Source organism: Ammospiza nelsoni, chromosome 17 (genome assembly GCF_027579445.1).
Source record: "Ammospiza nelsoni isolate bAmmNel1 chromosome 17, bAmmNel1.pri, whole genome shotgun sequence".
In the NCBI taxonomy this organism is placed as follows: domain Eukaryota; kingdom Metazoa; phylum Chordata; class Aves; order Passeriformes; family Passerellidae; genus Ammospiza; species Ammospiza nelsoni.
Genome location: NC_080649.1, coordinates 14815662 through 14840320, shown reverse-complemented (window position 1 = coordinate 14840320; position 24659 = coordinate 14815662). Strand labels below are relative to the sequence as shown.

The following is a 24659-nucleotide window of genomic DNA, read 5'->3' as shown; positions in this document are numbered from 1 at the left end:
CAGCTCTGATGTGAAGGATGAATTGGGAAAGGTCTTTGCTGACCCAGGGCTCAGAGATCCTGGGGCCTGAGGTGGCACGGGAGGTTCAAGGAGTGCAGGGATGCAGGGGAAGTGTCCTGGAAGGAAATCAGATACTATGGGATGGGCTTGGAGCAGGTGGATGGTTTAGTGGGTTAATCAGCCCTTGGAATCAGGGAATGGCTGGGGTGGGAATGCAACTTAAAATCCACCCAGTGCCACCCCTGCCATGGCAGGGACACCTCCCACTGTCCCAGCTGCTCCCAGCCCTGCCCAGCCTGGCCTTGGGCACTGCCAGGGATCCAGGGGCAGCCACAGCTGCTCTGGGCACCCTGTGCCAGGGCCTGCCCACCCTCACAGGGAACAATTCCCAATTCCCAATATCCCATCCATCCCTGCTCTTTATTCATTCTCAATTTCTCCTCTATTACTTTAAGATCCCCCTCCTTGTCCTATCACTTTTGTAGAAAGTCCCTCTCTCTCTCCTGTCAGCCCCTAAAGCCCTGGAATGTCCCAGTCCTGGAGATGGAGCCCATGCCTGCAGCCAGCTTTGGGAATGGTCCCTGCAGGGCTGGAACCCCTCCCTGCCTGCCCTGGGTGCTCCCGAGCTGCTCCTTGCAGTGCCTGGGCTGGGATGGACGGGATAAAGGGCAGGAATTGTTCCCTGGGGGTGCAGGATCCTGCTGGGCAGTGCCAGGGCTCTCCCTCCAGCAGCTCTGGGATCTCTGCTGCTCACAGTGACCTGAGATGGGTTAGAAAGTCTCTTTTCCCAGCCCAGCAATTGAAGAAGGAGTCAGGGCTCTTCAGTTCTCGGTCTCAAGGTTGTTAATTGTTTCTTACCTATAAAATTCTTTCTCCTGCCCTGCCGAGGTCCATTCAGCAGGACAGTTCCAGGCACTCTGCATGCCCCTGGGGTGGTGTTATCTTTTTATACTAAAAACTACACGTACATTATTTACAATTACTTCCCAATACCTATCACCTATGTTAGACTGTGAGTTTCTACCTTAAACCAATCCAAAAGTGACACCATCACCCAGAAGATGGAGGACAACAACAAAAAGAAGAAGGACAGGACACACCCAGATTCCTCCATCTTGTCCCCTGAACCCCCATTCTAAAAACCCCAAAAATCTATTTTTCACCCCATGACAAACTAACCATCATTCTACTTAGACTTTCATGGCTTGCAGATCCTCATATAAGGTTGGTAATTTTTTCCATGGGTTAAAATCAAAGTCACAGGGGTCTGGGGCTCTGTGTCAAGGTCTCTGAGCCCCCTGGCAGGGGCTTGAGCCATCCAGGGCAGCCAGAGGGATGTCCTGAATTCCAATACCCAGGGTGGCTGGAAGGTTTGGAGCCACCTTAAAATGCAGGTGGAAGCCTCTGGTAACCAGAGTTGGTAGCAACAGTGCTGAACCTCCTTGGAGAAATCCCTTGGAGATCCTTCCTGGGCTCCTCAGTCGCTGCCTGCCCAGCCCTGAGCAGAGCCCTGGCCTCTGAGCACATGGATCCTGGAATTACTGCAGAGAATGAGAGTGTGAGTATCCTGACAGAGCACCCTGCTGCCCAAAAATCCAGCTGTGAACGTCTGCAGCCCCTTCCCAGCCCATGGAACCAGCACTCTGCCAAGGAAATCCTCAGCACAGGGGAGAAATGGCTGCTGGAAGCCTGGCTGGGATCTGTCAGGCTCTGAAAAGCTGGATGTGCAGGGATGGGATCTGTCAGGCTCTGAAAAGCTGGATGGGAAGGGTTGGGATCTGTCCAGGCCCTGAAAAGCTGGATGGGCAGGGTTGGGATCTGTCCAGGCCCTGAAAAGCTGGATGGGCAGGGTTGGGATCTGTCCAGGCCCTGAAGAGCTGGATGGGCAGGGATGGGATCTGTCAGGCCCTGAAAAGCTGGATGGGCAGGGATGGGATCTGTCAGGCTCTGAAAAGCTGGATGGGCAGGGATGGGATCTGTCCAGGCCCTGAAAAGCTGGATGGGCAGGGTTGGGATCTGTCCAGGCCCTGAAAAGCTGGATGGGCAGGGTTGGGATCTGTCAGGCCCTGAAAAGCTGGATGGGCAGGGATGGGATCTGTCAGGCCCTGAAAAGCTGGATGGGCAGGGTTGGGATCTGTCCAGGCCCTGAAAAGCTGGATGGGCAGGGATGGGATCTGTCAGGCTCTGAAAAGCTGGATGGGCAGGGCTGGGATGGGCAGGGGGAGAGCAGGGCCCAGCTGGAGCTGCTCTGTGCCCCCAGGTGCAGCTGGAGGACAGGAACCAGGAGGGGCAGCAGCCTGGAGACCCACAGGAGGAGATGGAGGAACTGCCTGGCTCCAGCGTGGACTTCCCAGTCAGGATGGTCCTGAGTGAGGAGGAAAAACTGAAGGTAAAACTTTGGGAGTCGGAGGGAACCGAGCTGTGATGGCCACTGGATCCACAGAGGGAAATCTGAAAATTCCTCCTTCTGGGGGAGCTGTGTTGTGCTCAGACATCCATCCATGGCCTTCACTGGTCTCAGAACCCATCCATGACCTTCACTGCCTTTGTGTCCCCCAGATTTCCAAAGACCTGGTGGATCTCCAGATCGAGACAAACAGGATGAAGGAGCGTTATGAGACAGAGAACTTCCAGCTGAAAACCATGGTACCTCTTTGGGAACAGCCCCTTCCAGCCCTGCAGCCCCTTCCCCAGCGCTGCAGCTCCCAGCACACCCCTGTGCCCTGCTGCCATCTCCTCCTGGCTTGAGAGGGAGCTGAATCCCCCAGATCCCGAGGAATTCCCGTGAAATCCGCTCTGGTTTGGGGCTGGCGGTGCTGCCCTGACCCTGCTGTCCCTGCGCAGATGCAGGAGCTGGAGAGGCGGGTGCAGGAGCTGGAGCAGGGCCGGGATTCCCTGCGGGAGGAGCGGGATTCCCTGCGGGAGGAGCGGGATTCCCTGCGGGAGCGCCTGCAGAGCCTGGAGAGCAGCCGGCAGGAGCTGGGGCAGGAGTTCATCATCCTCAAGAGCAACTACCTGGCCCTGGGCAGGGAGCTGGACAAGGAGGTGAGGAGGCTGCAGGGATCATCCCAGAGCTCATCCCAGGGGTTATCCCACAGTTCCAGCTCCACCTCACCTTCCCTGGCTGCAGGGGCTTTGCTTGGCTTTCATTTGTGCAGCCCCATCACAGCTCAGGTCTAGAGAGGCTTCGCATGCAATTGTACCAAGGTTCTTGTTGAGGGATCTCTTAAATGTCACCAAGTCCACAAGAACCACCCAGTGCCACCCCCTGCCATGGCAGGGACACCTCCCACTGTCCCAGCCTGGCCTTGGGCACTGCCAGGGATCCAGGGGCAGCCACAGCTGCTCTGGGCACCCTGTGCCAGGGCCTGCCCACCCTCACAGGGAACAATTCCCAATTCCCAATATCCCATCCATCCCTGCCCTCTGGCAGTGGGAGCCATTCCCTGTGTCCTGTCCCTCCATCCCTTGTCCCCAGTCCCTCTCCAGCTCTCCTGGAGCCCCTTCAGGCCTGGCAGGGGCTCTGAGGTGTCCCTGGAGCTTCTCCTCTCCAGGTGAGCACCCCCAGCTCTGCCAGCCTGGCTCCAGAGCAGAGGGGCTCCAGCCCTTGGGGCATCAGGGATGGGTTCCCCTGGACTCTCTCCAGCAGCTCCAGGTCCTGCTGCTGTTGTTCCCCAGGGCTGGGGCAGCTCTGCAGGTGGGGTCTCATCTGAGGGGACAGAGGAGCACAATCCCCCCTCCTGCTGCCTGGGGGGCTCAGCCCAGCCCAGAGGGGCTCAGGGTCCCAGCACACCCAGGACATGTCCAGGCTCTGAGCTGTGACACGGCACAGCCTGGGCTGGGGATTGTCCCTGGGTTTGATGTGACACAGCTCCTCTTCACAGGGCCTGCAGACCTGCCCTGGTAACGGGGACAGGGCTGGGGAGAGGAACAGGGAGAGGGATGGGGACAGGAATAGAGACAGGGCTGGGGACAGAGATGGGGACAGGGATGAGGAAAGGGCTGGGGACAGGGCTGGGGACAGGAATAGAGACAGGGCTGGGACAGGCTGGGGATAGGGATGGGGACAGGGATGGGAACAGAGTTGAGGACAGGACTGGGTGCAGAGATGGGGACAGGGCTGGGACAGGGCTGGGGACAGGGATGGGGACAGGGATGGGAGCAGGAATAGGGACAGGGATGGGAACAGGAATAGGGACAGGGATGAGGACAGGGCTGGGGACAGGGATGAGGACCGGCTGGGGACAGGGATGGGGACAGGGATGAAGACAGGACCTGGGATAGGGCATCGCTGCTCCGCCCGTCCCGTCCCCCCGGCACATCCCTCGCTCCCTCCCTCCCGTTCCCCGGCGCTGCCCGGGGGTCACGGCGGGGCTGCGGGGCCGCTCCCCCGGCGCTGCCAGCCCCCTTTGTTTCCCTTTTTTCTGCTTGGCTTGCGCAGCCCGCACGTGAACGGATTGGAGCCGCTCTCATTGCGGCCGGCGGGAAGGGGCCTGGCAGCTTTCAGGTCGGAAAGTTTATAAAAACCCCGAATTCAAGCCAGTTCCTGACGGTTCCTTAAGGGACAGACACCTTCCCGCTGCCTGCTCGCTCAGCAAGGATTAACCGGAGGTTTTGGACCCAGATTTGCGTATTTTTGTGGCTACTTCAATAGCCCTTCCTCTGTCCCCTCCTCTCCCCCCTGCCGCTTCTGCTGTTTTTGAATGGATGGAATGAGGGACACGATGCTGCTCCCTCCCTCCCCCAGCGGCGCTGCTGCCGCAGCTCAGTGACCTGGTTTTCCATGCGCTGGGCTGGATGTGCAGCAGGAATGCTGCCCTGCTCCAGTGTCCGCATGGGCTGTGGCAGAGCAAGGCACTGATCACCCTTGGGCAGACGGCGTTTGTCTCCCAGGAGCTGGGAATCGGGGATTTCTCACAGCTCAGCTCCTGCAGGGGGGGATCCCAGCCCGCGATCCCGCTGCAGCGCGGGGAGGAGCGGCTCAGCCATCAGCGCTCTCGGCTGCCTCTCGTCCCCAAGGGGGTGCAATGTGTTTGTCAAAACCGGCGTTTCCAGGCAGCTGACATCTCTAAATGATGGGTTTAGCGGGCTGGAGGCAATAGCACACGATTTTCACATGGATCCCGGGGTGGCACAGAGGTGAAAGCACGTGGATTCAGTTCTGTGCCAGAGAGCATCCTGAGGAACCGGAGAGTCAAGGAATGCTTTGGGGTGGAAGGAATTTAAACCTACCTGATTCCAGCCCCTGACGGTGTTCACAGGGTTGTTAGGATGAGGGAAGAGATGAGGATCTGACTCCATGTTTCAGAAGGCTTGATTTATTATTTTATGATATATATTAGGTTAAAACTGTACTAAAAGAATAGAATCAGAAGGCTGGCTAAGAATAGAAAAGAAAGAATGATAACAAAGCTTTGTGGTTCGGGCTCTGTGTCCGAGCCAGCTGACTGTGATTGACCATTAATTACAAGCAACCACATGAGGCCAATCACAGATGCACCTGTTGCATTCCACAGCAGCAGGTAATCATTGTTTACATTTTGATCCTGAGGCCTCTCAGCTTCTCAGGAGGAAAAATCCCAAGGAAAGGCTTTTCCATAAAAGTTGTCTGCGACGCCTGCCACGGGACACCTTCCCCGGAGCAGGTTGCTCAGAGTGCTGAAGCAGGGCCAGAAGCCAGAGGTGAATTCCTTGGATGTCCTCCATGTGCCAAGGAGTTTACTCCAGTTCCTTGGCTCCCACTCCCAAAAATCCCCGCCTGAAGCCAGCGAGGCTCCAGCTTGGCAGCCTGGCACTTGTCGGGACATGGGCCTCTTGCTCATTATTTTCCCAGTGCGGACTTTCCCAAAGGAAACGGGAACAGCAGCCTGCGGTTCTGCCCCCTCCCCTTCCCCGGCGCTCCTCTGGGGCAGACAATGAGCCCTTTACACATTCCCAATTACAAGTGCTACTTGTGACCTTGCCAATATGTTGTCATGGCTGCTGGGCGCAGGAGCGGCTCGGAGCGCATTGACGGCCCCGGGGCCGGGAGCAGCCGCAGCCCGGGCTTGTGGCGGCTCCTTTGTGCGGGGATCCCGCGGGATCGGCCCGGGAAGGGCTCCCGGAGATGCCGGGCAGGCACTCGGGGCCTGTTCCTCACTCGCTGTAAATTCTTCCTTTTCAAGGCTCTGACCTTCCCTCGCTCCCCGTTTCCTTCTCCTTTTGTGCCCCGGGCTCGGCGCAGCCCCCGAGGGGACCCAAACGCGCTCTGGGTTTTCCCTGGAGCCGCGCAGGGCTCGGGAGCTCGGGAAAGGCAGCGGAGCCCAACTCTAACCGGACGCTGCCCCTTTTTATTTTGGCTAAACCGGTCCCTGTGACCCCTGCGATCAAACTGTCAGGGTGACAGCTGCAGATGGATCGCAGGGAGCCGGGAACAAGCGGAGCTGTCCGTGCCGAGCTGTCAGGTCTCACAGCTGTATATCTCACCTCTTTGTCAGCTCCTTTCTCCCCGCTCTCCCCCAGCCCGCCCCGCGCTATCTTTTGATAAGCTATTCTCTCCACGCATGACTCAGATGACCTCTGCCTCCCATCCTCCGATTCAGTGCCATGGTAACAATTACTCAAGCTTGTCCCCAGCCATAAACCCCATCAGAGCTTTGTTATCTACACAGAAACCCTCCCGGGAGACATGAATTCCCCCAGTGTTCCCTCCAGATCACCTGGAACGGAGCTTTCCTCGTTCACATCCTCTTTATCTTCTGGAAATGTGTCACTCCACAGCAGCAGCACTGCTCTGAAACACTGCCCACACTGGCTGTGGGCTGGGGAGAAATCCCATCCAACAGGGAATGTGTCATCTGCAGGGATGATGGATGATGGATGGATGGATCCATGGATGGATTGATCCACAGATGGATGGATCCATGGATGGATGGATGGATGGAGAAGACTTGACACTTCTCCTTGTGCTGTGGAGCCCAGCACTGCTCAAAGCTGCTCCATGGGGAAGGACATTCCTGAAGGGTTGGGAAGCTGAATGGAGGATGCAGGGTGGGGGTGAGGAGGGAGCTGGAGGCTGCAGAGGTGGTGGCAGAGCTGTGCCAGGGCTGGCTCAGGGGTCTGGACTTGAGTGTGGGATGTGCAGAGGGATAACACTCCATGGGAATAACCCTGCTGCCTGGAGTGCATTTCCACAGGAAGCAGAAAATCACTTTGGACATAGGAGACAGAACCAAAATTCAACCTTGATTTGGGGAGGGGGTGCCTGCCTGGAGCACCCACCAGGAGCAGCAGGGATGTGCTGACCAGAGGGGGATTTCAGAAGTTCTCTCCTTCTTGTTTGACCTTGCAGGTGCTGAGGAATGAGGAGCTGACCCAGGAGCTGCTCAGCCTGGCCAAGGAGAGCAGCCTCCCCCCTGGCCTGGCCCATCCCTCCTCCCCGGGGCTGGGAAGAGGCAGAGCAGCAGGACAGCCCCGTTCTGCTCACAGGGGCAAGGTGAGGGACTCTCTGCCCTTCCAGCAGCCCCTCAGAGAACAGGGATCCACCAGGCCCCTTCTTCTCTCTCCCCAAAGCAGCCCGAGGATGCAGCTGCCCCTGAGCACGAGCAGCAGGAGCTGGAAAGAAACGTGAGTGTGTGCAGGGGTCTGCTGCAGGATCCTGGGAAGCAGAGGGGGATGGATTCCAACCCTGGCTGGCACCTCCTGCTGCTAACTTGAGTTTTGTGGATCAGCTGATGCCTTGATTCATTTTAAATCCTTTTTTTAAACCCTGCGGTTACAAAACGAGACAGGAATAGCTGCAGATGTGCAGGCAGAGCTGGGAAGGGCAGAGGTGATTCCCTGGGTCCGTGCCCTGGCAGGGGAACACAGGCAGCAGCTTAGAAGCCACCAAATGCAGAGGAGAAATTTTTCCTCTTCTTTTTCACACTTGAGAAATCTGGGGGTGATGAAGCTCCCAAAACTGAGCGCACAGAGATGGTCCCTGCCTCCTCCCCATCTGCAGCCCTTGCAGAACCAGCCTGGGCTCCTCCACCAGCTCCTGCTGGAATCTGCCTCTCAACGTGAGAGCCACACATGTGCCCCTGCACGTGCCCTGGCTGGCAGCAAACTCCATTCCTGCCCCTCCCAGCCCCACCAGGCCCTCCCCCAGCATGGCACTGCCCGGCTGGACAAGGGCTCAGTCAAGGTTCTCCTCACTTTGTCCTCTCTTCACTCAGCCTTCTGCCTCATCTTCCTCTGCGTTTGTCCCTCAGTTGCCTGGAAACCAGGATCACATAAAAGCAGAGCTGGAAAAGCTGAAGAAAAGGCAGGAGGAGCAGCAGCAGAAGCTGGAGGAGCGAGTGTGAGTGTCCCTGTGCTTGGCCAGGTGTCTGTGGGACTGGATGTGACCCATGCAGCAGGAGGGGAGGCAGCCTGCCTTTGGGGGAACAGGGAAGGAATGAGGCCTGGAAGGAAAACCTGATGGTTTCAAAGCTCTTCAGAGCTGTCAGATGGAAGTTGGTGGTGTCCAGGGACACCTTGAAAATCCACTCTCTGTGACACACAGCAAATGTGTGACATCCCAGAGATTAATGTAGCCCAGCCCTTGCCCACAGAGGGGCTTTTCCATCACCTTGGAATGGGGTTGATGTCCCAGGAAAGGCTGCCCTGTGACGGTGTTCACAGGGGTTCTTGGATGAAGGAAGAGATGAGGATCTGACTCCATGTTTCAGAAGGCTGATTTATTATTTTATGATATATATTACATTAAAATTATACTAAAAGAATAGAAGAAGAGGTTTCATCAGAAGGCTGGCTAAGAATTGAATAGGAAAGAATGATAACAAAGGTTTGTGGCTCAGCTCTGTGTCCAAGCCAGCTCATTGTGATTGGCCATTAGTTAGAAACATCCAACATGAGACCAATCCCAGATGCACCTGTTGCATTCCACAGCAGCAGATAACCATTGTTTACATTTTGTCCCTGAGGCCTCTCAGCTTCTCAGGAGGAAAAATCCTAAGGAAAGGATTTTCCATAAAAGATGTCTGTGACACTGCCCCATCAGGAATGCTGCAGGACCCGACCCTCTGAACTGTGCAGGGTGTTCATCCTCACTGGGGAGAGGTTTTGTGGCACTGGTTTATGCACATTTGGAGGCTGGCAGCTGCTGCTGGGAGATTTCTGTCATTCCAAAGTGATTTTCTTCCCAAAGCTGCCTGTGTTGGACCTATGGAGAATCACAGAACCCCAGAAAGGGTTGGGTTGGAAGGGACCCTAAACCCCATCTGCCTTGCCATGGACAGGGACACCTTCCACTATCCAGGGTTGTTCCAAGCTCCATCCAGCCTGGCCTTGGGATGGGATGGAGAATATGAAAAATGTCAATCACTTGTTTTTAGAATTTTAAAAGTTTAATAGTAATAAAATGTTTAAAAAATAGTAACACAATTAGAGTAATAATAATTTGGACAAATTGAATTAGGATAATATGAGACAATAAATACAAAGAGTTATGGATGTCCAGGTACCTCTTTCTGGACAGCATAAGCCTGAAAAAGGACACACATTAACAGAGTATTAACCCTTATAAATAACAGCCTGTTGCATATTCATACACCTCATACATGATGCTTAAATTTCATTTAAATACAGGATTCTGTCTGGTCATCATCAACTTCTTCCTCTGAATCCTAACAGCGCCTTTGAGGCGGGAAGAAGTTCATTTCTTCTGATAAGAAGGCAATAAATTCTCTTTCTCTGAAAGATTCAGGTGTCCTGTGGCTGCTCTCTCACTGCGAGTCCTTTCTTTAAAAAAGTACCCTACATAGCACAATTTCTATTTTAACAATTTTTATAACCCAAAACTATATTTACCACGGTACTAAAGAGAATTAACCCAGCATCACTTTCTAACACAACACATACAATATTCATTTGACTATTTGCGAAAAGCCAACCATAAAATACATGCATTTTTCACAGAGAATGAGTTAGGGCAGTTCAATAACCCATTCTCCCGCTGCGTGTGCAGGCTGGCGCTGGGGCAGGAGCTGCAGGAGGCGAAGGGAGCGGCCGGGGCCGTGCGGGCAGAGCACTCAGCGGTGAGCAGGGATGCAGCCCCACAGCATCCTCCAGGCTGGGGTGCCCCACTCCCGGCCCCCCAGCTCCTCTCCCTCTGCGGGGAGCTTGGCACACCCAGCTCCTCCCGTGCAGGTTCCCCCTGCACGTGGTGGAAGCGCTGCCTGCAGAGCCGGTGGGAGGAATTTTGCTCGCTGGTTTTCCATAAAGAGTTGGTGGCATCACCGGGGTGCGGGGTGGCAAATGACAGAAAGTGGCAGGGGAATGGGGATTCTAAATATTTCCAGTGGGTTCCTCTGAAAACCCGGGAGCTTCCCAGCTCTAGTGAAGGCAGATACCTGGGAATGAAGGCCCTCAGCCCTTAGGAGTGTCTCAGCAGGGTTTCTGTGTCTGTGCCAGGTGCTGCTCTCGGCCCGGCTGCGCGAGGTGGAGGCGGAGAACACGCGGCTGCAGCTGCAGCTGAAGGAGCTGAACGAGGAGTATCGGTGCCGGCTGGCACAGTGCCTGGGGGACCTGGCTGTGGGTACCCCCGGGAGGGGCACAGAGCCATCCTCAGTGGGGAGGGATTGACAAGGATCGTGTATTCCAACTCCCAGCCCTGCCCAGACACCCCAACAATCCCACCTGGGCATCCCTGTCCAAGCTCTCCTGGAGCTCTGGCAGCCCCGGGGCTGTGCCCATTCCCTGGGGAGCCTGGGCAGTGCCAGCACCCTCTGGGGAAAGAACCTTTCCTGATATCCAACCTAACCCTCCCCTGACACAGCCCCAGCTGTTCCCTCAGGCATCTCCATACTGGCACCCTCCTCTTGTAGGCTGCAGCCAATAAATTAGAGTAAATACATAAGGAAAGGGGTTTTTAAATCCCTGTAATCTGACCAAGAAAAGTCCCAGCAGAAGCCCACTGACAATCCAGGAAATCTGCATAAGGGAGCTGCCATAGAACCATGGAATGGGTTGGAAGGGACTTTAAAGGCCATCCAGTTCCATCCTTGCCATGGGCAGGGACACCTTCCACTAGAGAATGTGACTCCAAGCCCTGTCCAAGGGTTGGGTTGGAAGGGATCCTAAAGCCCATCTCCCTTGCCATGGGCAGGGACACCTCCCACTAACCTAGGTTGTTCCAAGCCTGGCCTTGGGCACTGCCAGGGATCCAGGGGCAGCCACAGCTGCTCTGGGCACCCTGTGCCAGGGCCTGCCCACCCTCACAGGGAACAATTCCCAATTCCCATGTCCCCTCTAACCCAGTGGGAAGCCATTCCCCCTGGATTTCCCTCTCTGTGCATTTACAGAACTACATGGACAGCAAACCCAGCAGCGTGCCAGGACACAGCAAAGCCCCAGGTGGCCACGCTGCCATGCAGAGCTTTGTGGACAGCATGCTCAGGGACATCCAGGCCTCCTACAGGCGCCGTGAGGAGCAGCTGGCCCGGGCAGCCCGGGGCTACAAGAAACGCCTGAAGGAGCTGGCCAAGAAACACGAGAACCTGCTCATTGCCTATGGGTAAACCCCAGCAGCTCCTCCTCCTCCTCAGGGCCAGCTGGAAAAACCCCCCAGCAGCCAATCCTGCCCTGGGAGGAGGCAGGCAGGGCTCCCAGCTGGAGCAGAGGGTCTGGGATGCACATTGATGCCCCTGCTCCTGGCAATCTGGAATGCACATTGATCCCCCTGCTCCTGAATGCACATTTATCCCCCTGTTCCTGAATGCACATTGATCCCCCTGATCCTGGCAATCAGGAATGCACATTGATCCCCCTACTCCTGAATGCACATTGATCCCCCTGATCCTGGCAATCTGGAATGCACATTTATCCCCCTGCTCCTGGTAATCTTGAATGCACATTGATCCCCCTGCTCCTGAATGCCCATTGATCCCCCTGCTCCTGAATGCACATTTATCCCCCTGCTCCTGGCAATCTGGAATGCACATTGATCCCCCTGCTCCTGAACGCACATTGATCCCCCTGCTCCTGGCAATCCAGCACCAAGCTGCCTCCAGCTGCACGTCAGGGTGCTCTGGACCCCGTGGAACTGCTTTGCACATATGTTCCTCCCACTCCCAACGCAGGGTGAGAGATTGAGCCCACGGCGGATGGTGTGGAAAGGCAGAGGTACCACAAATAGCTCCACCTCCCAGCCCGTCCCTGCGGCGCTCGCAGCGCTCTCGGCAGCTTGGGCTGTGGGAAGCAGCAGAAATACCCGTGGTAGAAAAGCCACAAATAGCTCTGGGACAAGCTCCCCTCGGAAACTCTCCCACTTTCCCTTTGCAGGTGGCCAGAGCCAGCGGGTCCCAGTGAGTGGCGCCCCCGGGAGCAGCAGAGCTCTGGTGGTGTCACCCCGAGGGACAGACAGTGACCCTGCGCTGTTTCAGGCTGCAGCGGGAGCAGATCCGCGCCCTGGGCAGCACTGCCATGGACTGTGGCCCTGCCGAGCTCCACCTGACCATCACTGACCCTGAGCTGCTGCCAAACAGCTCCCGGGAGCTGAACCGCCTGCGCCAGCACAAGGCAAGGCTGGAGCTGCAGCTGCAGGAGCTGCAGCAGGTAGGGAGGGAGCTGGGAACAGTGCCACGAGCCCTCTCCTTAGGGCATTTGTAGCATTGGTTAGGTTGGAAAACCCCTCTCAGGGCTTTTGTAGCATTGGTTAGGTTGGAAAAGCCCTCTGAGATCACCAAGGCCAACTGTTCCCTGTGACGGTGTTCACAGGGGTCTCAGGCTGAGGCAAGAGATGAGGATCTGACTCCATGTTTCAGAAGGCTGGTTTATTATTTTATTATATATATTACATTAAAACTATACTAAAAGAATAGAAGAAAATATTTCCTCAGAAAGCCGGCTAAGAATAGAATAAGAAAGAATGATAACAAACGTTTGTGGCTTGGACTCTCTGTCTGAGGCAGCTGACTGTGATTGGCCATTAATCAGAAACAACCACATGAGACCAATCACAGATGCACCTGTTGCATTCCACAGCAGCAGATAATCATTGTTTACATTTTGTTCCTGAGGCCTCCCAGCTTCTCAGGAGGAAAAATCCTAAAGAAAGGATTTTCCATAAAAGATGTCTGTGACAGTTCCTCCAGCACTGCCAAGGCCACCACTCAACCATGTCCCCAAGTGCCACATCCACGCTCTCCCTGAGGGTTTGCTGTGCCTGGGCCACAGGCAGGGGACACAGCAGTCACCTCCATGTGACAGAATCACGGAGTCATGCAATGGGTTGGGTTGGAAGGGGCCTTAAAACTCATCTTCTTCCACCCTGTGTTGTGACTCCACAAAGGGGGGATCAATGCCACAGTCAGGATTGCTATTTATGGTATTTGCAGGGATTTTCAGGATGAGGTGAGAGATGAGAATTTGATTCTATATTTTTTGAAGGTTGATTTATTATTTTATGTTATTATATTATAACAAAGAATACTAATATAATTATATATTATATATAATTATATACTAATATATACTGTATTATACATCTACTAATATATATGCATATAATGTATTGATATATATCATATTATAGATTTATATATAATTTATATGTAAATATATCTTTATATATAAATTATATAAAATTATGTACAATACATTATATAAATATATAATAAATATCTATTTATATACATTTTTAATATATATATAGTATTTAATAACTAGCATTATACTAATACTGAAATATATATATTAGCATAGTATATAGTAATATATACTATATATAAAATACATACAGTATTTATTAGCTTATATTATATTATATTATATTATATTATATTATATTATATTATATTATATTATATTATATTATATTATATTATATTATATTATATTATTACTGAAACTATACTAAAAAATAGAGAAAAATCCAGACAGGAGGTTTAATAAGAATGATAATAAAAGCTCGTGACTCTTCAGAGCTTTGACATAGCTGGCTGTGATTTGTCATTAATTAAAAGAATTCACATGTTGGATAAACAATCTTTAGACTACATTTTAGAGTAGTAAACACAGGAGAAGTTGAGGCTTCTCAGCTTCCCAGGAGAAAATCCTGGGTAATGAGGATTTTTCAGGAAATATGACAGTGACACCACCATTGCCATGGCAGGGACACCTTTCCACCATCCCAGGTGGATCCAGGACCTGTTCAGCCTGGCCTTGGACACTGCCAGGGATGGGGAAATGTCCTCCCCCTGGGCAAATGTGGGCCTTGATTTGCACAGGATGCATTTATTTAGAAATTCAGAGGAGGGGAGACCTGAAACCTTCAGACTGTACAACCCCTGGTTTCCTTGCCCTGGCACTGGCAGCTGTGGGAGTGCTGGGATGCCTTGTGCCACTTCCAAGGGCACAGAAAAGAGGGATAATGTCATTTTGCGTGTGCAGACAGTGACAGGACAAAGGGAATGGATTTAACTAACAGAGGAGAGATTTAGGTTGGATGTTAGGAAGGAATTGTTCCCTGGCAGGGTGGGATGGGATATTGGGAATGAGGAATTGTTCCCTGTGAGGGTGGGCAGGCCCTGGCACAGGGTGCCCAGAGCAGCTGTGGCTGCCCCTGGATCCCTGGCAGTGCCCAAGGCCAGGCTGGGCAGGGCTGGGAGCAGCCTGGGACAGTGGGAGGTGTCCCTGCCATGGCAGGGGTGGCACTGGGTGGGCTTTAAGGACTTGATGATGGCAGGATCTGGGATTGCAATGGGTTCATGTTCACAGGAATTCTGCTCTTCCTTTGCCTCCAGAAAAGCCCGAAAGGAGCCTCTGCCCTCGCAGCGCCTCCGGAGCAGTAAGTGCTGCTTCTGCCTTGGGATTTTTGCCATTCCAAATTCCCATGGATGTGTGGGTTGAGGGATCCTGATTGCCTGGCTGGAGGCAGCCATAGGCAGGGAAAGGAGCTGCTGGAGCTGTGTGGGAAGAGGAGGCAGCTGTCCCCTCTCCTGCAGGAAGGGACTTGGTCACTGGGCCTGGATCCAAGAAAGCTCTTAAGCACATATTTGATTTAATCGTGTTTTTAGCCCCACTGACCTCTTTGAAAGCCCAAGTTAAGCACATGCCCAAGTGTTTTGGTGGATCACAACCTGAGAAAGGCCTGTGAGACACCACCAATTTGGGATGGTTCTATTTTTCCTCCTTCCCAGTGCAAGAGTTGGGCTGGAATCCTTTGGTGCCACTGTGCTGACACCTCCCTGGCATCCCAATAAACCCTGAAATTCCTAAATTTTGATGTGTCTCTTCCCCTGCTCCATTATCCTGCTAAAACTCAACCAGTTATAGCTGTGGAGGGGTGGAACAAAGCATGAGAGAAACCTGAGCTGGGGTTTCCAGCCCTTTAAAAGACATGGTCACCTAGAAAACATGTCAGATATTCCATTAGCTGGATGCCAGCACTGAGGAGTGGGTGAGTGCTAGAGCCCCTGGGCTCTGGAGGGGTGTCTTGAGCCCCAACCAGGCTCTGCCATGTGTTCCACACTGAAAATAGCAGTGTCCGTGAGGAAATGCAGCAATTTGGGCAGGCACCACAGGAGCAGGGCATGCAAGGTCCAGAACTTGAATTTCAGTGATGCATTTCATCATTTGGGGTTTTTTTTTAAGCTGCCATGAGACCCCACACACTCCAAATTCTGCTGGGTTAATTTGTGTGTATTGCACATTACAGAAATGTGTACAAATCACCAATGAGCCTTGAGCCTTTTGATTTTCCACCATCACTCTCATTCCATGGCTATGACAGTGGGAAGATGCCAGCAGCTCACATCCCAGGCAGCAGACAAAGAACTCAATGTTACAACTCACTTTAAAGGTTTTTTGGCCAATCACACAAAGCAGAAGCACACAGAATCACCATAAGCACAGTTAAAACACTGCTTGCTTATTTTGGATACAATACCTGCTTGGGAGCCTTAAAACACAATGCACAGAGCTCCATTATTAAGCTTCAAGCTTTTCTGCAGCTTAGGGGGTTATGCTGGACAAGCATTAATACACAGACCATTGTTCTGTTTGTCCTTGCTTTTCTACTTTTTACATAATTTTTCTGCTGACCAATCTCATGGCTGCTGCTCAGCTCCAATCACAGTCCTGCTGTCTCTGAGGCCTGTCTTTTGCAGCTTCCCCAAACCCCTCTGATTTTGTGGATTCCCACAGTGTGCTGTTACCTGGCTCCTCCAGCTGGAGACGGAAGCCCCAGTGTTCCCATAGCCCTAATCCTGGGAATTCTGGTGTTCCCCCAGCCCCAGTTCCCACAGCCTCTCACCTTTGCAGAGCCCAGGCTGGGCTTGGAGGCTGCTGTTGGGAAAATTAATCCACAAACTCCAGAGGTTTATGTCCAAACAGGAGCCATAGGAGTCCTTTTTTAGCTTTATTTGAATAAAGGGAGAGGCCATGGGGCATTCCCTGGGATCTCTCTAATTTTTGGAGGACGCAGCCGCCTTTTAATCCTAATTTCCTGGCTGCATTTCTCTTCTCTCTTTCCCCATATCTTTTTTACAAAAAAAAAAAAAAAAAAAAAAAAAAAAAAAAAAAAAAAAAAAAGGAAAAATACTCCCAAATATTAAAATGGCATCTACAGAAAATGACTCGGTAACATCAGCCACATCTATGTCAGAACAATATTTCCACTCAACAGATTTTCTAAATATGTAACTAGTGCCTTTATTAATAACATGCAAATAACTGAAAACTGCTCATATACCTAAAATGGTGAATTTGTATGTATGGCTGTAGATGTAGATGTGAGTTTATGCATTTATGTGTGTGTGTGTATGTGTATGTATGTCTGCATTCATGGAGACACATAGAGATTTATATATCTGTATATTTGATCTGTGTGGAGCTGTGTGAGCTGTGTGGAGCTGTGTGGTCTCTGCAGGGGCTGGATTTGGTGTCTGGGCATGATCCATGTGAGCTCTTCCCTCTCAGGCAGCTGGATGAGGAGGGCTGGGCAGAGATCAGGAGGAAGCTCCGGGAATTCACACTCAACACCCAGGTAAAGGCTGGAACAGCCAGGCTGATCTCTCACCCACAGGCAGGGATGTGCTGCCTCAGCCCTGCCCTGGGGCTGCTCCAGCCTGAGGGGGAAACTTCCATGGAGTCACAGAAATCCTGAGTGGGAAGGGAAGGGACCCGCAGGGACCATCCAGCCCAGCCCCTCCACAGACACCCCAACAATCCCACCCTGGGCACCCCTGGAGCAGTGTCCAAACCCTCCTGGAGCCCTGGCAGCGCCAGGGCCGTGCCCATTCCCTGGGATCACTCTCCATGCAGCCTTGCTGTGGCCTCAGCCCTCCCAGCTGGTGCTGTCTCCAGGCTAATTTACTGTCCCTGCTCCTAAGGCAAGGAGAGCAGCCCCTTGTCACTACTGCCCATGTTTCAGAACAACATTTTGGCATCTCTGCAATAAACTGGGGCTGATTGCTGCCCTGTGCTGGCACTGCTGGGACAATTCCAGTCCTGGGGTCAGTTCTGGGCCACTCATGACAGGAAGGACCTGGAGGGGCTGGAGGGGGTCCAGGGGAGAGAACAGAGCTGGGAAGGGGCTGGAGCACCAGGAGGGGCTGAGGGAGCTGGGCAGGGGCTCAGCCTGGAGAAAAGGAGGCTCAGGGGGGACCCTGTGGCTCTGCACAGCTCCTGACAGGAGGGGACAGCCGGGTAAGGGTTGGGCTGTGCTCCCAGGGAACAGGGACAGGAGGAGAGGGAACGGCCTTGAGTGCCAGGGGAGGTTTAGGATGGATATTGGGAAAATTCCTTCATGGGAAGGGTGGTCAGGCACTGGCACAGCTGCCCAGGGCAGTGATGGGGTCACCATCCCTGGAGGGATTTATAGGACATGTGGATGTGGCACTTGAGACATGGGTCAGTGATGGCCTTGGCAGTGCCAGGTTAACACCTGGATCCTCGTGAATTCCTACACAATTCCACCATTCTTTGAGTCTATTTGACCTGGTTCAAGTCTAGGCTGAATCTAAATCAGCTTCCCAGGCCGATTCCTGCTGGCTGCAGGGATATTCCCTTCCATGTCCTGGATATTCCCTTCCATGTCCTGGATATTCCCTTCCATGTGCTGCCTTTCCCTGTGCACAGCAACCTGAGGGAGTGCTCCACCATTCCTTGGGGGTGTAAAGCTCATTCCTTGGGGGTGTAAAGCTCATTCCTTGGGGGTGTAAAGCTTATTCTTTGGGGGTGTAAAGCTCCACAGCTGCATGGGGCCTACCTCTGTGTCCAAAAGAAGGGAGGTGTCATGGCAGAGATGTTGGAGTGGTGGGGAAGTGGTCGGAGGGTCGGACTCACACAGCAAAGAGGGGCAGAGCAACATCACTGCCATGGCACAGATCTCTTTTTTACCACATTTTCTCCATGTTGTGTGCCCTGCAGGAGGAGCTGGAGCAGCAGAGGAGCCAGCTGCTGACCCGGGCTGTGGTGGCAGAGGAGCAGGTGCTGGAGCTGCAGGGATACATCGACCAGCACCTGGCCAGGTGACAGTGGGGACAGCCCTCTCCAGGCTTGTGCCAGTGCTGGCCCCGTGCCCACTGCTGGCCCTGCCACAGCACTGCCCATGTCCCACTGCTCCTGCAGCTGTGCAGGCAGCTGCCACCACCTCTTGTGGCACAGGGCAGCAGGACAGACACGCCCCACACATCACAGGTGTCCTGCCCTGTGAGCTCACCCATCCTTGGGAGGAATCACAATCATGGAAAGGGTTGGAAGGGACACAAATGTTCATGCAGTGCCACCCCTGCCATGGCAGGGACACCTCCCACTGTCCCAGGCTGCTCCCAGCCCTGCCCAGCCTGGCCTTGGGCACTGCCAGGGATCCAGGGGCAGCCACAGCTGCTCTGGGCACCCTGTGCCAGGGCCTGCCCACCCTCACAGGGAACAATTCCTAATTCCCAATATCCCATCCATCCCTGCCCTCTGGCAGTGGGAGCCATTCCCTGTGTCCTGTCACTTTATGCCATTGTCCAAAGTCCCTCTCCCACTCTCTTGGAGCCCCTTTAAGCACTGGAAGGCACTCTAAAGGTTTCCTTGCAACCTTCACAGGAACCTAAAACCCAAAGCTGAATCTAAAGCCTAAAACCTTAAGAGTTCTTTTATTCCCAGGTTCTAACCTCAGTCCTGCCCCTGATCTGTGTTCCCCTTCCCTGGCTCATCCTGCCCTGGAGCAGGGAGAGCAGTAGGGAGGGAGAGGACCAGCAGGGCAGGTGTGGCAGGGCACGATCCCCCTGCTCCTGCCCTGGGCTGGGTCAGGCTCTGCCCTTGCCTGGCACAGCCCATGAATGCCCTTTCCTTGGGAAAGGCTGTGGGATCTGTGTGCCAGGCTCAGCTCCTGGCATGGCTCATTGCCCAGGGACTGTGAGTGTGTGGGGGTACCAGTTATGGGTTTCACTGGGTCTGGATTGAAGGCACTTGAGACAGTAATTCATGTTCAGACTCAGGTATTTATTATTTCTTATCAGTAAAACAGTCTCACTGCTGTGAGTCCAGCAGCTTCTCATTAGAAGGCACAAAATGGCCAACAATCTCTTGGTACAAGGTCTTTTAAGACTGAACTATCCAATTAAGAACTGAGACCTGGATTATTTTCCCTTTTAACCCAATAACTGATCCCAAAGAGCTGCAATGGGGACTTTTCTGCCCAATTACAAAATGCCACCCAAACCCAAGGAGAAGAAGGAAGAAGAAGCTCAGGACAACACCCTGTGCCCTCCATCTTGCTTCCATCCAGAAGATACCAAAAATCCCAAAACCTCAATTTCTCACCAAGTGACACACCTGCACTACTCTCTATAATCTATTTCACACTTTTGTGGATTCTCGTCTATCTTGAATTTAGGAAACTTTCTCCATGAATGAGGGTCACAGTCAGTGCTGCCCTGGGGGTCAGGGCACCCCAGAGCAGACAGAGAAATATTCCCTGTGGTGTCCTGGGTTTCCATATGTGTGGTGGCAGTGGCACTTCCACACTGCTCATGGTGACAGTGGCACTTCCATGCTGTTTGTGGTGGCAGTGGCACTTCCACACTGCCCGTGGTGACAGTGGCACTTCCATGCTGCCCGTGGTGACAGTGGCAGTTCCACTGCAGGTACAAGCAGGAGATCCTGCGCCTGAGGAAGGCAGAGGGCAGCGAGGTGCCCCCAGTGCCCGGTGCCAGCAGTGCCAGCCAGGAGCCAGAGCAGCCCCAGCCTTGGGAACAGCCCACTGCAGGGAAGGTCTGTGCCCCACGCAGTGCCAGGCACGGATCCTGCTCAGGCTGGGAGTGGGAACAGCCAGAGAAACCTCGTGGGTGTTTCTGCTCTGAATTCACAGGACTGAAATGAGACCAGACAGCGGCAGCTGGGCTGTGCCCTGCAGGAATTCTGCTCCTCCCTGAGCACCCCTGGGACACAGGGAGGGATCCCAGGCAGCTCTGCACTGCTGGGCTGCAGGGACAGCTTCCTCCTCCTGCTGGAATATTTCCCCTGGATGAGACCTGGACCTGGACCAAGGGCTGCTCCTGCCTTGCTCCCCTCACCTGTGAGACACAGCCAGGCTGGCTCAGACCACGATTTGTCCTGGGCCTGGACAAAGGGATGAGCTGCTCTTTTACTGGGAGGGTGGGGAAAGGCTGCCCAGAGCAGCTGTGGCTGCCCCTGCATCCCTGGCAGTGCCCAAGGCCAGGCTGGGCAGGGCCTGGAGCAGCCTGGGACAGTGGGAGGTGCCCCTGCCATGGCATGGGGAGGAACAAGAGCAGCTTCAAGGTCCCTTCAAGATCCCTTACAACCCAGCCCATTCCACGACTCTGTGACTCTGTGGTGGGAAAACCCCATTTTCCCCTGTGCCTGAGTGGAAAATGGAATATTAGACTGATGAGCAGGACCAAACTGATCCTGCATGCAGGTGAGCTGGAAAGGATGGCAGAGCAGAGCCAGGAGCAGCAGCTGCTCCAACTCTCAAAGACAAAGCAAAAACCTCAGAAGAACAATCAATCAAAACTTTATTTTTAAAACTTCAATTGAAATAAAGCAGCAATCATCTAAAAAGAGGCACTGGAGTTTCACCCCTTAAATCCTGCGTTAACCCCAGGATTTCAAGGTGTGATTTTCTCCTCTCTTGCTTTGCTCACACTCTGGAAAAATGAAGATCTGCCACCCTGCAAGTCCCCAGGAGAAATGCTGGCCAAGCACTTCCGTCCTGAGCTGAGCCAAGGGCTGGAGTGGCACTGACCCTTAATGCCAGGCTTAAGGAGGCTGCTGTTAAACCAGGCTTAACGAGGCTGGGCTCAGACCTGGCTTTGCTGGGCCCTGCCCTGCACTTCCCTCCGCACCTCCTTGATGTCATAGGCCCAGACCTGGTCCAGGCCCTGGCCCAGGGTGCAGCTGGGGCTCCAGGAGGGGAAGGGGTAGCGGCCGGCCACCACCCGCGCGTCGTCGGGCAGTTCTGCCAGGAGCTTGGTGGCCAAGGGAGGCTTCTGGGGAGAGAGACACAGCCAGGGACAGGAGGCAGCATTAGGACACGGTCACACAGTGACAGACCCACCAGGGACCCTCTGGGACATCTACCCTTCAAAGCAGAGGGCTGGTACTGGCCCGGGCTAAGGCTGGGACTTGGAGCAACAGGACAAGAGGAACGGCCTCAAGTGGCACCAGTGGAGGTTCAGGTTGGATATTGGGAAAATTTCTTCCCTGAAATGGTGGTCAGGCACTGGCACAGCTGCCCAGGGCAGTGGTGGGGTCACCATCCCTGCAGGGCTTTAACATGGATGTGGCACTTGGGGACATGGGTCAGTGCTGGAGGAACTGCAGGACTTCAACCCAGAGGGATTTTCCAACCTCCATGATTCCATAAATCCAAATGCTGTGCAGCACCAAACCACTCAGCCACAGGGATTCCCACCTGGCCTTATTCCACCCCTTATTCCACCCATTCCACCCTCATTTCACCTCTGTTTCCCAAGAAGCCCCCGGGAGCTGGCCCAGAAGAGCTCAGGGTGTGAGGGGCTGACTCACCACGCTGGGGGCCAGGAACACAATCACGTTGTGGCAGTCAGAGAGATTCACCTTAAAACAGAAGGAAAAGGGCAATAACGAGCAGCAGGCAGAGCAGGAACAGCTGCTTGAGCGTCCAAACCCTGTGGGTGATCTTTGGAACCTTGCAGGGATCAAAGATGCCACAAAAGATGTGGGATGGGGAAGTGGGGGTGTGAAAGCAGCACGTCTTGGGAAACACCTGCCTGCAGCACCATCCCAGACCCACATTCCCTGATGGATTCTCTCTGGTCAGGCTGCAAATACCTCATGGCAGCCTGAGAAGCTCATGCCTGCAGGTGAGTCTGTCAGCAGCACCCAGACCTCTCCTCAGAGCTGCTCCAAGCAGCAGAACTGGCCACGGGTTGCTGCCCCAGCTGGCATTCCCTGGAAAGGAGGACGGATTTCCACCTCCCAGGAGCAGTGTGGGATGGGGAAGGAGCAAGCAGCCATCAGCAAATCCATCCTGGAGATGCAAACAGAGCTCTGGCCCTGCCCTGAGCACACCCAGACCCTCGGGATGCTGTTACCTTCCACAGATCCCTCTTCAGGAAGGAGATCTTGCCGTGGTAGCCAGCCCTCCAGGCACGGTAGTTGGCCAGGCACAGCAGCCAGGGGTTGAGTTCATAGCCCAGGGCTGGCCTCAGCCCCTCCTTGTAAGCCTCGAGCACCTGCACAGGAGAGAGGGAGAGAGGGAGGGCTGAAAGCCAAAGCAGCTCAGTGCTGAGTGTGGGGCAGGATTTGGGAGGGCAGGATTTGGCTGCCCAGCTGCACCCACCCCATCCTGCAGGTTCACAGGCAGGGTGACCTTGGAGCTCAGCACCACCCAGAGCCCTCACTGCCACCCTGCTCCCTGCATGCATCTTTTGGGGCTGCCAAAGACCACCTATGGCCATCTAGAGCCACCCTGGACCAGCTAGGGCTGCCTAGAACCACCTGGGGCTGTCTAGAGCCACCTAGGACCATGCTGGGTCACCAAGGACTACCAAGGACAGTCTAGGAATATTTAAGACAGTCTAGGGCCACCAAGGACAGTCTAGGACCACCTAGGACAGTTTAGGACCACCTAGGACAGCCTAGGACCATCTAGGACAGTCTAGTGACACCTAGAGACATCCAGGACAATCTAGAACCACCTACAGCTGTCTAAGACCATCGAGGACGCTCTGGGACCACCGGAGATGGTCCTGGCCACCCAGAAGCCAGGCACAAACCCAGCAGCAGCAGGGTGTGGGTGTCCCCTCCACCCTCCCTGCCCTTTGCTCACCCCGGACACCCCAATTTCCCTCAGAACCCTTACAAGCCGTCCATCTCCGGATCCCAGATCCACGGTCTTGCCGGCACGGCCCCGCAGCAGCGCCAGGGTGTTGGCCACCTGTCGGGGGCTGGAGGGCTGGTACGGCACCTGCGGGGGCACAGCGGCTCAGGGGGGCCGGGATCGGTGTCCTGGGGGTTTGGGGTGCCGGTACCGGCAGGCACAGCGGGTCAGGGGGACAGGCCTCGGGATCAGGGTGCCGGTACCTGCAGGCACAGGGGTCAGGGGATCGGGGATCGGGGGTGCCGGTACCTGCAGGCACAGGGGTCAGGGGATCGGGGTGCCGGTACCGGCAGGCACAGGGGGATTGGGGTGCTGGTACCGGCAGGCACAGGGGTTCGGGTGCCGGTACCGGCAAGCACAGGGGTTCGGGGTGCCGGTACCTGCGGGCACAGGGGGTCAGGGGATCAGGGTGCCGGTACCTGCAGGCACAGGGGTTCGGGGTGCCGGTACCTGCAGGCACAGGGGTCAGGGTATCGGGGTGCCGGTACCTGCAGGCACAGGGGTTCGGGGTGCCGGTACCTGCGGGCACAGGGGGTCAGGGGATCAGGGTGCCAGTACCTGCAGGCACAGGGGTTCGGGGTGCCGGTACCTGCAGGCACAGGGGTCAGGGTATCGGGGTGCCGGTACCGGCAGGCACAGGGGTTCGGGGTGCCGGTACCTGCAGGCACAGGGGTCAGGGGATCGGGGTGCCGGTACCGGCAGGCACAGGGGGATCAGGGTGCCGGTACCTGCAGGCACAGGGGGTCAGGGTATCGGGGTGCCGGTACCTGCAGGCACAGAGGGTCAGGGTATCGGGGTGCCGGTACCTGCAGGCACAGGGGTCAGGGTATCGGGGTGCCGGTACCTGCAGGCACAGGGGTCAGGGTATCGGGGTGCCGGTACCTGCAGGCACAGGAGTCAGGGTATCGGGGTGCCGGTACCGGCAGGCACAGGGGTTCGGGGTGCCGGTACCGGCAGGCACAGGGGTCAGGGGGGTCGGGGTGCCGGTACCTGCAGGCACAGGGGTCAGGGTATCGGGGTGCCGGTACCTGCGGGCACAGGGGTCAGGGGCTCGGGGTGCCGGTACCTGCAGGCGCAGCGGGACGCGGCGGAAGCCGGGCATCAGCAGCACGGCCCAGGTTGCCCACACGGCCGCCCCGCTGGCCGCCGCCAGAGCCAGCAGCCCCCGGCCGCCCAGCGCCGCCCCGGGACGGGCCCAGCTCGGCTCGCCCGGCTCGCCCGGATCCCAGCCCGGGTCCATGGCCGGCTCCATGGCCGCCGGAAGGGGAGGGCAGCACGGCCGGGCGCCTTCCGCCGGGACACCGGGGACACGGGAGGG

General features: G+C 55.0%; 2 protein-coding genes across 2 annotated transcripts; one reads left to right on the top strand and one right to left on the bottom strand.

The window, feature by feature from the left end:
- The first annotated feature begins 1525 nt into the window (after positions 1-1525).
- On the top strand, positions 1526-21267 carry CCDC78 (coiled-coil domain containing 78). Its single transcript, XM_059484046.1, has 15 exons — positions 1526-1558; positions 2261-2389; positions 2560-2646; positions 2845-3045; positions 7331-7474; positions 7555-7605; positions 8232-8320; positions 9989-10058; positions 10435-10554; positions 11325-11536; positions 12405-12570; positions 16892-17008; positions 18394-18494; positions 20103-20229; positions 21262-21267. The coding sequence occupies exons 1-15, from the start codon at positions 1526-1528 to the stop codon at positions 21265-21267; spliced, it is 1653 nt and encodes a 550-aa protein (XP_059340029.1).
- ANTKMT (adenine nucleotide translocase lysine methyltransferase) lies at positions 20977-24659 on the bottom strand. Its single transcript, XM_059484305.1, has 5 exons — positions 24408-24659; positions 23324-23428; positions 22554-22694; positions 22006-22056; positions 20977-21467 (listed from the first exon to the last, which is right to left on the bottom strand). Exons 1-5 carry the CDS (start codon positions 24591-24593, stop codon positions 21279-21281), a joined length of 672 nt encoding a protein of 223 aa, XP_059340288.1. The 5' UTR covers positions 24594-24659; the 3' UTR covers positions 20977-21278.